This window comes from Panthera tigris, chromosome X (assembly GCF_018350195.1).
Source record: "Panthera tigris isolate Pti1 chromosome X, P.tigris_Pti1_mat1.1, whole genome shotgun sequence".
NCBI lineage: Eukaryota > Metazoa > Chordata > Mammalia > Carnivora > Felidae > Panthera > Panthera tigris.
Window position 1 is genome coordinate 96782776 of NC_056677.1, and position 12114 is coordinate 96794889.

The 12114-nt window shown below is 43.0% G+C and overlaps 1 protein-coding gene across 6 annotated transcripts in view; it reads left to right on the forward strand.

Annotated features, from left to right (window-relative positions):
• DOCK11 (dedicator of cytokinesis 11) overlaps positions 1-12114 on the forward strand; it is a 197858-nt gene that overhangs the window by 115042 nt on the left and 70702 nt on the right. For 5 of the 6 annotated variants that reach the window (XM_042973749.1, XM_042973744.1, XM_042973746.1 and 2 more), the window contains 4 exons: positions 2030-2113; positions 2955-3066; positions 3577-3615; positions 5253-5431. In XM_042973749.1, the coding sequence (XP_042829683.1) occupies positions 2030-2113; positions 2955-3066; positions 3577-3615; positions 5253-5431 (414 nt within the window). The remainder of the gene's footprint in view (positions 1-2029; positions 2114-2954; positions 3067-3576; positions 3616-5252; positions 5432-12114) is intronic. The other variant, XM_042973745.1, reaches the window with a different exon arrangement.

A 12114-nucleotide genomic window follows, 5' to 3' on the forward strand; every position in this document is an offset into this window, starting at 1 on the left:
AGCTCAGAGCCTGACACGGGGCTTGAACTCATGAACTGTGAGACCATGACCTGAGCCCAAGTCGGACGCTCAACCGACTGAGCCACCCAGGCGCCCCTGAAATCACATTTCTAATACGTATTCAGGGTAAAGTGTGATGACTGTTACTTGGAAAATAGAAACAAACTACAGTAGCAAGACCAGAACAGGAGGGTTTATGACCAGGAACTATGACCAGGGCCGAGAAGAAAAGTTCTTCTAGAAGAGTTGAAGCTGTTGCATGTAGAGGAGGGTCCACGAGCAAAGACGGAGAGATACGCGTGTTCCAGAATTGTTTAGGGATGAGCAAGCCTTGTGCGGCAGAGAGTTTAGGATGGAAGGCGTTGAATGTCTGGCTAAGGAGTTTTGGTTTTGATCTGTATGAATGGAGCAAGACCAAAGATTTTTTGTTGTTCACCCGTCCTTTCCATGCCCCTGTGCTACTTCTTACTGTGCTGTATTTTAATTATTTGTTTACCTTGTCTGTCTTTACCCCTGGACGGGGGTGAAGACCATGTCATATTCGTGTTCGTATTTCTCTAGAACGCTGTCGCAAGCACAGTGAGAAATGAGGTGCAAGCATAGTGGGTTCCTTCTGTTTCACAGGAATAGGCTAGGCACTAGGGAGAACATAAAGAGAAAGAGAGTCTTCCTGTTGTCCTATGTAGGTAAAATCATAGGGAAATAATAAGTACAAAACAAGCTAGCGTAGAATATAAATGCTTCAAGGGGCTTGTGGGCCGGGGTGGCTAAGGAGGATGGGATTTCCCCGGGACATTGAGGAATGGGTAGGATGCGGCAGAAGAGTGCTGGAGGTACTAGCCAGGCCTGGCATGATGAGGAGGAGAATGACCCGCAGGCAAGTGTGAACAGCTATTAGGCCTGTCGCGGAGGAAGGATGTTGTTCGTAAACCCAAGTTAGGTAACATATAGTGTAATAATGGTTTCAGGAGTAGAACTTCGTGATTCCTCACTTACAGACAACACCCAGTGCTCATCCCAACAGGTGCCCTCCTTAGCGCCCATCACCCACCCAGCCCATTCCCCCCCACCCACCTCCCCTCCAGCAGCCCTCAGTTTGTTCTCTGGATGTAAGAGGTTTGCCTCCTTCTCTGTTTTTTATCTTATTTTTCCCTCCCTTCCCCTATGTTCATCTGTTTTGTTTCTTAAATTCCGCGTGAGTGAAGTCATATGATATTTGTCTTTCTCTGCCTGACTTCTTCCGCTTAGCGTAATACATTCTAGTTCCACCCACGTCATTGCAAATGGCAAGATTTCATTCATTTTTATAGTTGAGTAATATTCCATTGTATATAGATGCCACATCTTCTTTATCCATTCATCCACCCGTCGATGGACATTTGGGCTCTTTCCATACTTTGGCTGTTGTCGATAGTGCTGCTATAAACACGGGGGTGCATGTGCCCCTTCGAAACAGCACACCTGTATCCCTTGGATACATACCTAGTTAGTGCAATTGCTGGGTCGTAGGGTGGTTCTATTTTTAGTTTTTTGAGGACCCTCCATACTGTTTTCCAGAGTGGCTGCACCAGTTTGCATTCCCACCAGCAGGGCAAAAGGGTTCCTCTTTCTCCACAGAGGAAGGATGTTTTAATAGGCCAAGACTTCACGGAACACAGAGAGAACCTTCTCTTTGGGTCTGAAATGTTTACATAGCCAAACCCCACTTTTTGTCGCTAGCTGACCACCATATACTTCACTTAGAGCTTTTCAGATTGACCAAAATGAGTCCCTGTAGCTCAATAGATTACGTATATATGTGTATGTATATATGCATATGTATTTGTGTGTATATATGCATATATATGTATATAAGGATATATGCATTTGTGCATGTATGTATATGTACATATATACACATATATGGGAATGCTTACATATATATGAAAATTGTACAGTTGGGACCCAATTCCAACAATAAATCACTTGCCTTTTGTCATGACAGACTTCTAGAATTACGTCCCTGTTCATTTTGTCTTGGTTTCTATAGCGCTGTTTGACACTAATGGATAGAGGATTTGTTTTCAATTTGATAAATGACTATATATCTGGATTCAGCCCCAAAGATCCTAAGGTAAGTTATAAGGACGTATAACAGCTGTCGGACATTAGAGCTTGAGACCAAGAGTGACATTTGTTCTCTGGAGGGTTTGGAACTGCTGTCTTTGTTTTTGTACTTTGCGGATATCTGTACCTCAATGCAGGGGATATCGGATGGTGTTTTGGGAGTCCCCAAGACCACCCACACGCTCAGTGGTTAACTAGAAAGACTCACGGGACTGAACATATACTTGGGGCGGTCTTAGTCACGGCTGACATTCATTAGAGTGACGCAGTAAGGCTACTTAGCTGGAACAGTAAGATCAAAACCCAAGTGGAGTCCTTGGCAATTCTCACGCAGGCTTCCCCGAGTGCCTTCCCTCCTGTGAAGGTCACCCGGAGTCTCTCCAGCCCTGAAAACGCAGCCGCGTGCGTGCCACATTTCTGTTCAGGGAAGCCCAGTTGAGACTTGGAGTTGAAGTTTTTTTTCTTGGGGGCTGGTCATATATTGGAGACTGGTCAACCTTCCAGAGTCGGGAAAGGAAAAGAAAGCAATAAATCACATTGTTTGTACAAATAGAGCAGGCTGGCAGAGAAGGCACGACCTTATCATGTAGGGAGCATTTCAGAATCCAATTTCCCAAATGCCAGCCTGCAACCAACCTTGCAAGCAGGCATTTTTTTTTTTTTTTTTTTTTTTTTTAAGGAGAGCAGCCTTGGGCCTGCTGTGTTAACTCTTTCCTACGTAGGCCACATCTCAAGGTATACTTAAACCACTGAACACTTCCGTTTTGGAAACTAACGCTCTGTGTTTCGTTATTAAAATAGTACGTGTCGACTAAACAGGAGTTCGTGTATAATTTCCTTCCCTTTAGGTTCTGGCTGAATACAAGTTTGAATTTTTGCAAACAATTTGCAACCACGAGCATTACATTCCTCTGAATTTGCCAATGGCATTTGCCAAACCGAAACTCCAGCGAGTGCAAGGTACGTGTTTGCATTTTCCATCACTTGAGAACGTGTTTTTCTTTTCTTTTCTTTTTTTTTTCTTTTTTTTTTTTCTTTTTTGGCTAGTGCTAGCATAGGGTAATGTTTTCTAGGTAAACCTGTGAATTTAAAGGTAACGTCAGAATTGTTAGCTACGTGAAGATATGTTCATTAACAGTATCTGCATTTTCTTCATAGCATCAGTGATAGTATTCATAGTGTGGAGAGATCAGGTGTATTACATAGATCGCTGCTTAAACAGAGATGTCAGATACTAGTCAAATTGCTTTCGGTAGTAGTGTTTGGACTCTTAAATGAGACTAAATTAAGAAAAAAAACCATATGAATGCATTTCCACTGCAAGGAACGTATAAAGGCAGAGTGGAATAGTAATATGTATGTATTAAATGTTATCTCCGTTGCTAGTTTTATTGAATGCTTTGTTGTGTAGCACAATTCTTATGTTACTATGTTTTTTATTTGTCCCTTTTCTTTTCATATATTAATTAGATTTTTTTTCATTTGCGGTGGACCGTTTGACTTCAGTAGGTAGGTTTAACTCGGTTCACTCTAAAGTAGTTAACTGTCTTGAAAAACCATTGATTTGATGAATGGCTTAAGATGGACGGGGGGGGGCTTTGTTTGCTTATTCACATTCTCCCTAGCCACACACAGTGAGGCTTTAAGCTAACGTACTTAGAAAACCTAGGAGGTGGTGTATGAGGCAGTATATTTGTTTCCTCTTAAAATAAGCTTGAACACCGATTGCTTGCAAACAAGTTCCTGCTCAAGCCAGCAAGGGGACCGGAGGGTGTATCTATTCTTTGAGCCAGTGCCCTCTGTCCCAGGCTTCCCTCCCTCCTCTCCGACCCTGTCTAATGACTGCTTGGCGACAGTTTTGAAGGCGTGGATGAAGCTACCTGATTGGATTTATTCAAAGCACTGAAGTGAAAAACCTAACTGCTGTTGCAAAATCTCCCCACATAAAGCCCCCCCCCCCACCTGCTCAGTTATTCTTGGCCCTCGTGCGTAGAAAGTGGTGGGGGTTCACAGAAGAGGGTGACCAATGGCAAGAAGAAAATCAGCTGCCTTGGTCTCCAGGGGAGTAGCTGCTGAGCAGTGGTTTCAGTCATTGAATTCTAGCCAGCGTAAATGAAGGCAACATATTTAAGAAACCAAGCATCCCCGTTCAACCACTCCCGTGTTAGATTCTGAGCATGTGTGGCTCGAATACTTCCCCGTGATTTATCGGTAGCTATGAGGAAGTCCGAGAACAGAAGGGGTGGACGGATCATCAGGATTTAGGATTGAATCTGACTACTCACACCACTTATTATGTCCTAACTGAATACATAGCATTATATTAACTGCTAAAGAGGAGGCCAAAAAAAAAAAAAAAGAAAAGAAAACCTATCCTTCAGCTTTATGGCCTCATTCAATTCAAGGGTAGGGTAGAGGAGAGGAAATACAGATTGTAAAAGTCTACCGTAGAAATTGCTAAACTTGATCACGATCCCTTGTGAGTAGTTATAAGGCAAGTCCCAACCAAGATATGGGCAGCGGGGATTTGAAATGGACTGAGGTCCAAAAGGGAGCGAAAGACCTAGTTCGAAGTGATTTTATGAAATCAAAGGTCTGTATTTGCTGATGAAGGGGGGTTGACATGCGTCCAGGCCGGGATGGAACATCTACTAGAATAGTCGATAGTTAATCCCATTAGAACGATTCAGTTGTCTTTGCCTTCTTTTTCCTACTTTTGACAAGTGTAAACAGATCAGTAATTCAAGCATTGTTGTATGGAATCGGTCCAATTTGTAGTTGTAACTAAAGCTCTTCAGATCGAAAGAAATGTGTTAAGACATTGCCAAATATAGTATTGTTTCATTCCGGGTTCTATCTTAAGATTCCTAAGAGTTCAACAGAATGTAGGACAAAGAAATCTAGGGACTCTCTTACCCACTGACGTGATCATTAAGGCTATCACATACCCTAATTATGAGTGCGCCTGTCTTGTAAAAATTTTGCATGCTCCTTCTGTATGACAAAAGAATTGTTCACGTTTGTTAATGGCAAAATTATAGCTCTTGCGAGCATGACCACGTGTTTGCTAAGTAATAAACGCAGTATTTTAATGTTAAAGTAATTACTGTTTTTGTAAACGGGCTTTAAATTTCATTGTACTGCAGATTCAAATCTTGAATACAGTTTATCAGATGAATATTGCAAGCATCACTTCTTGGTCGGTTTACTTCTGAGGGAAACCTCCATTGCTCTGCAAGACAATTACGAGATCAGATATACAGCTATCTCTGTCATAAAGAATCTTTTGATAAAACATGCATTTGACACTAGATACCAGCACAAGGTAAGGATGTCCGTATGATCAGTATTGCATTAGTCAATTTCTGCCAAGATATTACATTAAAGATGGAGTCTTCAGTAAGGAACGTAATATGAGCATTGACGAACTTACTTTTGTAAGTAAGATTTGTCTCAGTATGGTTAGGTTTTAAAAATACTGTTCATTAGGAGGTTGCCTGGCTGGCTCAGTCAGTAAACCATGCCACTCTTGATCTCAGGCTTTTGAGTTCAATCCCCACATTTTTTTGTTCTGTCTTTAATTTTTTAATGTTTGTTTAGTTTTGAGAGAGAGAGAGAGAGAGAGAGAGAGAGAGAGAGACAGAGCGTGAACGGGAGAGGGGCAGAGAGAGGGAGACACAGAATCCGAAGCAGGCTCCAGGCTCTGAGCCGTCAGCACAGAGCCCGACGCGGGGCTCGAACTCACAAACGGTGACATCATGACCTGAGCCGAAGTCGGATGCCGAACCGATTGAGCCACCCAGGGGGGGCATGGAGCCTACTGCAAAAAATAAATACATAAAAATAAAATAACGTACTGTTCAGTTAACTATTGGAGAAAAACGTTGGTTTCTCAAATCGTGTATAAAGAACAACATAACTGCTTCATGAACAACATAACTGCTTATGATTGGTACGTAAACTAATGATTTTTAAAAAATCATACACGGTTATGGCCATGTGCGTTCTTTCAAATATATAACTTAATATGTGTGCTCAAGTCGGTTATATTATGGATTAAATGATTAGTAGTAAGACACGTTAACTATGTCAAATATGAAGTATGGACAATGAAGAGTTTTCTTACTGAAAAAATGTGGATGTGGCTATAAACCTTATATATACATTACACCTTGTCTATGTGTGAAGGCCATAGCTGTAGTTGCTGTTGGCTGTACCTTTAACAAGTATTCTCCGCCCTTATTACCATTAAACCCTATGGGCTTAAAAAAGTAGGTTGCAGGGGTGCCTGGGTGGCTCAGTCGCTTAAGTGTCCGACTTCGGCTCAGGTCATGATCTCGCAGTCTGTGAGTTTGAGCCCCGCCTCGGGCTCTGTGCTGACGGCTCAGAGCCTGGAGCCTGCTTCGGCTTCTGTCTCCCCCTCTCATGCTCTGTCTCTCTTCCTCAAAAATAAATGAACATTAAAAGACATTTTTCTTAAGTAGAGTGCGAACTCTATGGATTTAGAGTGACCTAACTTACATACCTGGAATCAAATGCCTCAAGGTAACATCCTACTGTTTCATGATTGATAACTTGTCCCACTGCCCTTTTCCATGATGGAGCTAGAATGTATTATGCTAAGCTAAATAAGTCAATGAGAGAAAGACAAATACTATATGATTTTACTCATATGTGGAATTTAAGATCAAAACAGATGAACATAGGGGAAGAGGGGGGAAGAGAAGAGGGAAACAAACCACAAGAGGTTCTTAATGATAGAGAACAAACCGACGGTTGCCGTAGGGAGGTGAGTGGGGGATGGGCTAAATGGGTGATAGGTATTAAGGAGGGCACTCGTTGTGATGAGCCCTGGGTGTTGTATGGAAGCGGTGAAGCACTGAATTCGAGTCCTGAAACCAATATTGCAGCGTATGTCAACTAATGAGAATTTGAATAAAATTAAATACATAAGTAAAAATTTAAAAAAAACCGTTTTTTTAAAATAAAAAAATAATGTGTCCCTTTGTTTTCACGTTCAAATACAAATAAAAGTTAGGAAATCATTTATTACTATAATCACTTTGGAACGCTGCCTCGGAGATAGGGCTTATTCTTTTTCTACAGTAGTCCCATTTGTTTTTAATAAACAGAAGATGCCTGGGGCGCCTGGGCGGCTCGGTCAGCTCAGCGTCCGACTCTTGATCTTGGCTCAGGTCACTGTCTCACAGTGCGTGAGTTTCAGCCCCATATCTGCGCCATCAGCACAGAGCCTGCTTGGGATTCTGTCTCTCCTTCTCTCTGCCCCTCCCCGGCTTGTGCATGCGCTTGCTTGTTCGGTCTCGCTCTCAAAATGAATAAACTGAAAAAAAAAAAAAAATAATAAGTAAATAACAGAAAATGCCTGCCGGCTACATTCCACTTATACTTCTTTAATTACAGAGGTTTTTTTGTTTGTTTGTTTGTTTGTTTCCTATAGATTTTGCTAATTCTCTTTATGTGATTCTATCTGAAAGTAAATTTAAACTCAGCTTCAGATTCTATCTTAAAGTAGGCTTAAACTCGGCTTTAGGATGTGGTTTGTTATTGCGGTTTACGTTGGTTTGGGGCACCTTATAACTATATAGTAACATCTGCCCACTTAGTGTGCTTCACTCCATTTTGTGCCATTTTCTTTTTTCGTGAATGTTGATGCTGATGTCACGCGAGTTAACCAGTAGAATGCATCTAAACGGACAGATCTCTCAAACGTCAGGCGTTCCACCCAGACTTTGTCAAGCCTTTAAAACGGCCAGTTACCCCTGCTGCTGATGCCTAGTAGTACAGAAGAGAATCTTGTGCAGTGTGGAAGAAAAGGTCTTTAGCCATGATTTCAAAGGATTCGCGGGAAAAGTACAAAATGAACTTCCCCTCCCAGGAGCAGGAAGCTGTGTTATATTTACCCCTACCTCTTCAGATGAAAGTGAAGGAACATGGGATATCACTTGTGTCTTACCTCGACGTGGGATTTTAAATACTCTCTGTCACCTATTTGGACATTATTTCCTTTTTAAAATTCTGAGAACAGTATACATACACACATACACATGTAACTATTGTTACCTGTAAGTAAGTTCAGCACTATGCCCCTTTGAGTATTTGAGGTTTTGGAGGAGGGGAAAGGTTGAAATGCTAATAAGCTCATTACCCTTTCAGGAGCTTCTAAAGCCCCCTTCTCTGTGTTCAAAGGCTTTAAACAGCTATTAAAAGACTATGAAATCCTCCCCAGTAGAACTTTGCTTCATGGGCCCGGTTAGCCAAAGCTTCAGTTCCTTTCTCTGTTGGGTCCAAAGAATTCACGGGTGGCCTGAGTCAGGGGTCATTTGTCAAAGACATTCAAGTAAAACGTATTCACCATTAATGTTGATGCCAAGGTGAAGATAGAGGGGGAAGTGTTAGGCTCCCATAATTTTTTTAAGTGTGTGTGTGTGTGTGTGTGTGTGTGTGTGTGTGTGTGTGTGTCAAGAGAGAGAGTGTGAGCAGAGAGAGAGAGAGAGAGAGAGTGTGAGTGAGTCCCAAGCAGACTCTGCTCTGTCAGCACAGAGCCTGACGTGGGGCTTGATCTCATGGACCTCGAGATCATGACCTGAGCCAAAATGAAGAGTCAGATGCTCAACCAAATGAGCCACCCAGGCGCCCGTAGGCTCCCATAATTTTGGGGGGGGGTCTCCCAAAGTGAGCCCGAATAAATACGCAGTCAAGGAAGAAAAAATGCTTCCAACGGAAAGGCTGCTTTGAGGTCCCCTTGTCATACTTGCTACTCCTCTTCCTCTCCTCCAGTGACATTTTCAAGATGTCACTGGTCCCTATTCTGTGCTACTCGTAAACGGCGTTGGGAGATCTGCTAACTTGTTATAATTACTAGGAGACCTCTTTCCTACTCAGAACAAAAACGTCCAATGATTGACGTTTGTATCTGTTCCTGTACCCATTGCAAATGATGCTGACACCTAAGAGGATTGCAATGCCTACCTGGGCTGTGGGCAGATTGTTTCTCTGTACTCCCTCCTCCCCCGCCCCCCCCCCACCTTTTTTTAAGTAATCAATGTACATGGTTAAAAAAAATCAAAATGCTTCTCTCCATTCCTTATCCCCATGCCCCAGTTCATCTCTGCAGCAGTAGCTACTGTTGCCAGTTTTGTCAACATAGTTCTACTTTGTGCACGCACAGGCATATATGTATATGTGTATGTGTGTGTATGTAGAATTGGAAGCCATTATGCGTTTTTCTTTTTTTATTTAATAATACATCCTGAAGAGTCTTAAAAAACCTGCGTATTATTCCACCACATGGATGGATATACCTTATTTTATTTATTTTTTAAGTAGGCTCCACACCCAACGTGGGCCTTGAACTCACAACCCCGAGATCAGGAGTCTCACTTTCCACCAACTGAGCCAGCCAGGCGCCCCTGGATAACACCTTACTTTAAACCATCTTCTAGTGCTAGATTCTTAGGTTGTTTTTTTTTTTTTTGTCTTTTGTGCGGGCAAGGCTTAATATGTTTTACACTGACTGTACGTTTCCCTGTGTTCCTGTTCCCCTGAGAGAATTGTAATATCTCCTTCCCTAGTGATCACTCACTATCCAACCAAAGTGGACTCGCATCTCGAAGCTATAATAATAGCAGCTGAAATTTACTGAGGACTTGCTGCGTGTCAGACAGTGTGTTAAATACCTCATGAATTAATATTATTATCCCCATTTTACCAAAGAGAAAACTGTGGTTCAGTGACTTGATCACAGCCTAGGAACAGGAGACCTGGAATTCACACCCATCTAAAATCCACAGTCTGGGGCCACCTGGGTGGCTCAGTCAGTTAAGTGTCCAACTTCGACTCAGGTCACGATCTCATGGTTCTTGAGTTCAAGCCCCGCATCGGGCCCTGTGCTGACAGCCCAGAGCCTGGAGCCTGCTTCTGATTCTGTGTCTCCCTCTCTCTCTGCCCCTCCCCCGCTGGCGCTCTGTCTCTCTCTCTCTCTCTCTCTCTCTCAAAAATAAGCAATAAAACATTTAAAAAATGTTAAATCCACAATCTATGCTCTTAGCCACTAGACTGTACTACCTGTCAGATCCAAAGTGGGACACTGAAAAACTAGAGAACTGCCAAAAAAGAGTGATCATAATGGTGAAAAATCTTGAGACCAAAGTTATGTGAAGAATGAAGGAGGGGCGCCTGGGTGGCTCCTGTCAGTCAAGCATCTGCCTTCAGCTCAGGTCATGATCTCAAGGGTTCGTGATTTCGAGCCCCCTTGTCAGGCTCTGTGCTGACAGGGCAGAACCTGCTTGGGATTGTCTCTCTCTCTTTCTCTCTCTCTCCCCCTCCCCCACTTGTACTCTCTCTCTCTCTTTCTCTCCCCCCCCCCCTTTCTCTCTCCAAATAAAAAGAAAAAACTTAATAAAAAAGTAATAAAGGGGGGCGCCTGGGTGGCTCAGTCGGTTAAGCGTCCGACTTCGGCTCAGGTCACGATCTCGCGGTCCGTGAGTTCGAGCCCTGCGTCAGGCTCTGGGCTGACGGCTCAGAGCCTGGAGCCTGTTTCCGATTCTGTGTCTCCCTCTCTCTCTGCCCCTCCCCCATTCATGCTCTGTCTCTCTCTGTCTCAAAAATAAATAAACTTAAAAAAAAAAAAAGTAATAAAGGAAAGTAACTAGGGCCATTTGGCCATGCCAAGGATGAATGAAATGATTTCGGGGTAACAGTCTTTAAATACTTAGAGAGTTGCCACTTAAGAGTGGAAGCATCCTTACTCTTTGTCGCTCCAAAGGGCAGAGCTATACCTAGCGGGTAGAACTTACAAGGACTAAATCAGCTAAACGGCCTTTCTGACAGAAGCCAGGAAGGGGCTGGCGTGTTTAAGGAGAAGTGTAAAAGTTAACCATTTGTCAGGGATGCGGGTAAGGGCCGTTCCTGTCTTGGACTGCACTTGGACTAGATCATTGGTTCTCAAACCTCCCTGCACATCAGCACGGTCTGGGACAGGTTCCCAGAAATAATGAACAATATACAACATTGTTCAAACTCAAGGAACCATGAGATACTGTTAATCTGTATTCCCTAGGTTGACTACTGAGCCCTCGAGGCCTTACCTAAGTCTCCGGACAGATGTCCCAAAGTCATGAAATGTGGAGGGCAACTTTTATGCCGTTGCAACCACAGTTTTTGCTGACTTGAGTACATCTTGGATGAGGAATGTCTAGAGCTGAGAAAAGCAGTAAATACATTTTCATAAGAGGGGCGCCTGGGTGGCTCAGCCGGTCAAGCATCTGACTTTGACTCAGGTCATGATCTCGTGGTTCGTGGGTTCGAGCCCCACATTGGGCTGTCCCCTCTCAGCAAAGAGCCCACTTCAGGTCCTCTGTCTCCCTCTCTCTCTGTCCCTCCCCAGCTCAAACGCGTGTGTTATCTCTGTTAAAAATAAACATTTATAAAAAATATATATTTTTATAAGAGGTACCACATTAAGACTACTAGTGGCCTGTGGATAAATAAATATATTTATTTACAAATATATTAATCTCCCAAGTCTTCCAATTGACTCAAGAGGCCAAGATCACATTATATATATATTTTAATGTTTATTTATTTTTGAGAGAGAGATGGAACATGAGTGGGGAAGGGGCCGAGAGAGAGGGAGACACAGAATCCGAAGTAGGCTCCAGGCTCTGAGCTGTCAGCACAGAGCCCGACGTGGGGCTCGAACTCATGAACTTTGAGATCATGGCCTGAGCTCAAGTTGGACACTTAACCGACTGAGCCACCCAGGCACCCCCAAGATCACATTATCTTCATTGCTTTGATCAAAACAAAAAAAAAACCGTCTCTTTAAGGAATAGAGTAACTCACTGTTTTTCACTTCTTCTGTTTGTTCATCCATTCAGCTCAATGTGTATTGACCATCTTTTCATCTGGCCAGGCGCTGGGGTTGAAGCAGTGAACGAGACAGGCACAATCCCTGTGCTCATGTAAACTCAGCCCTCCCCAGCTTCA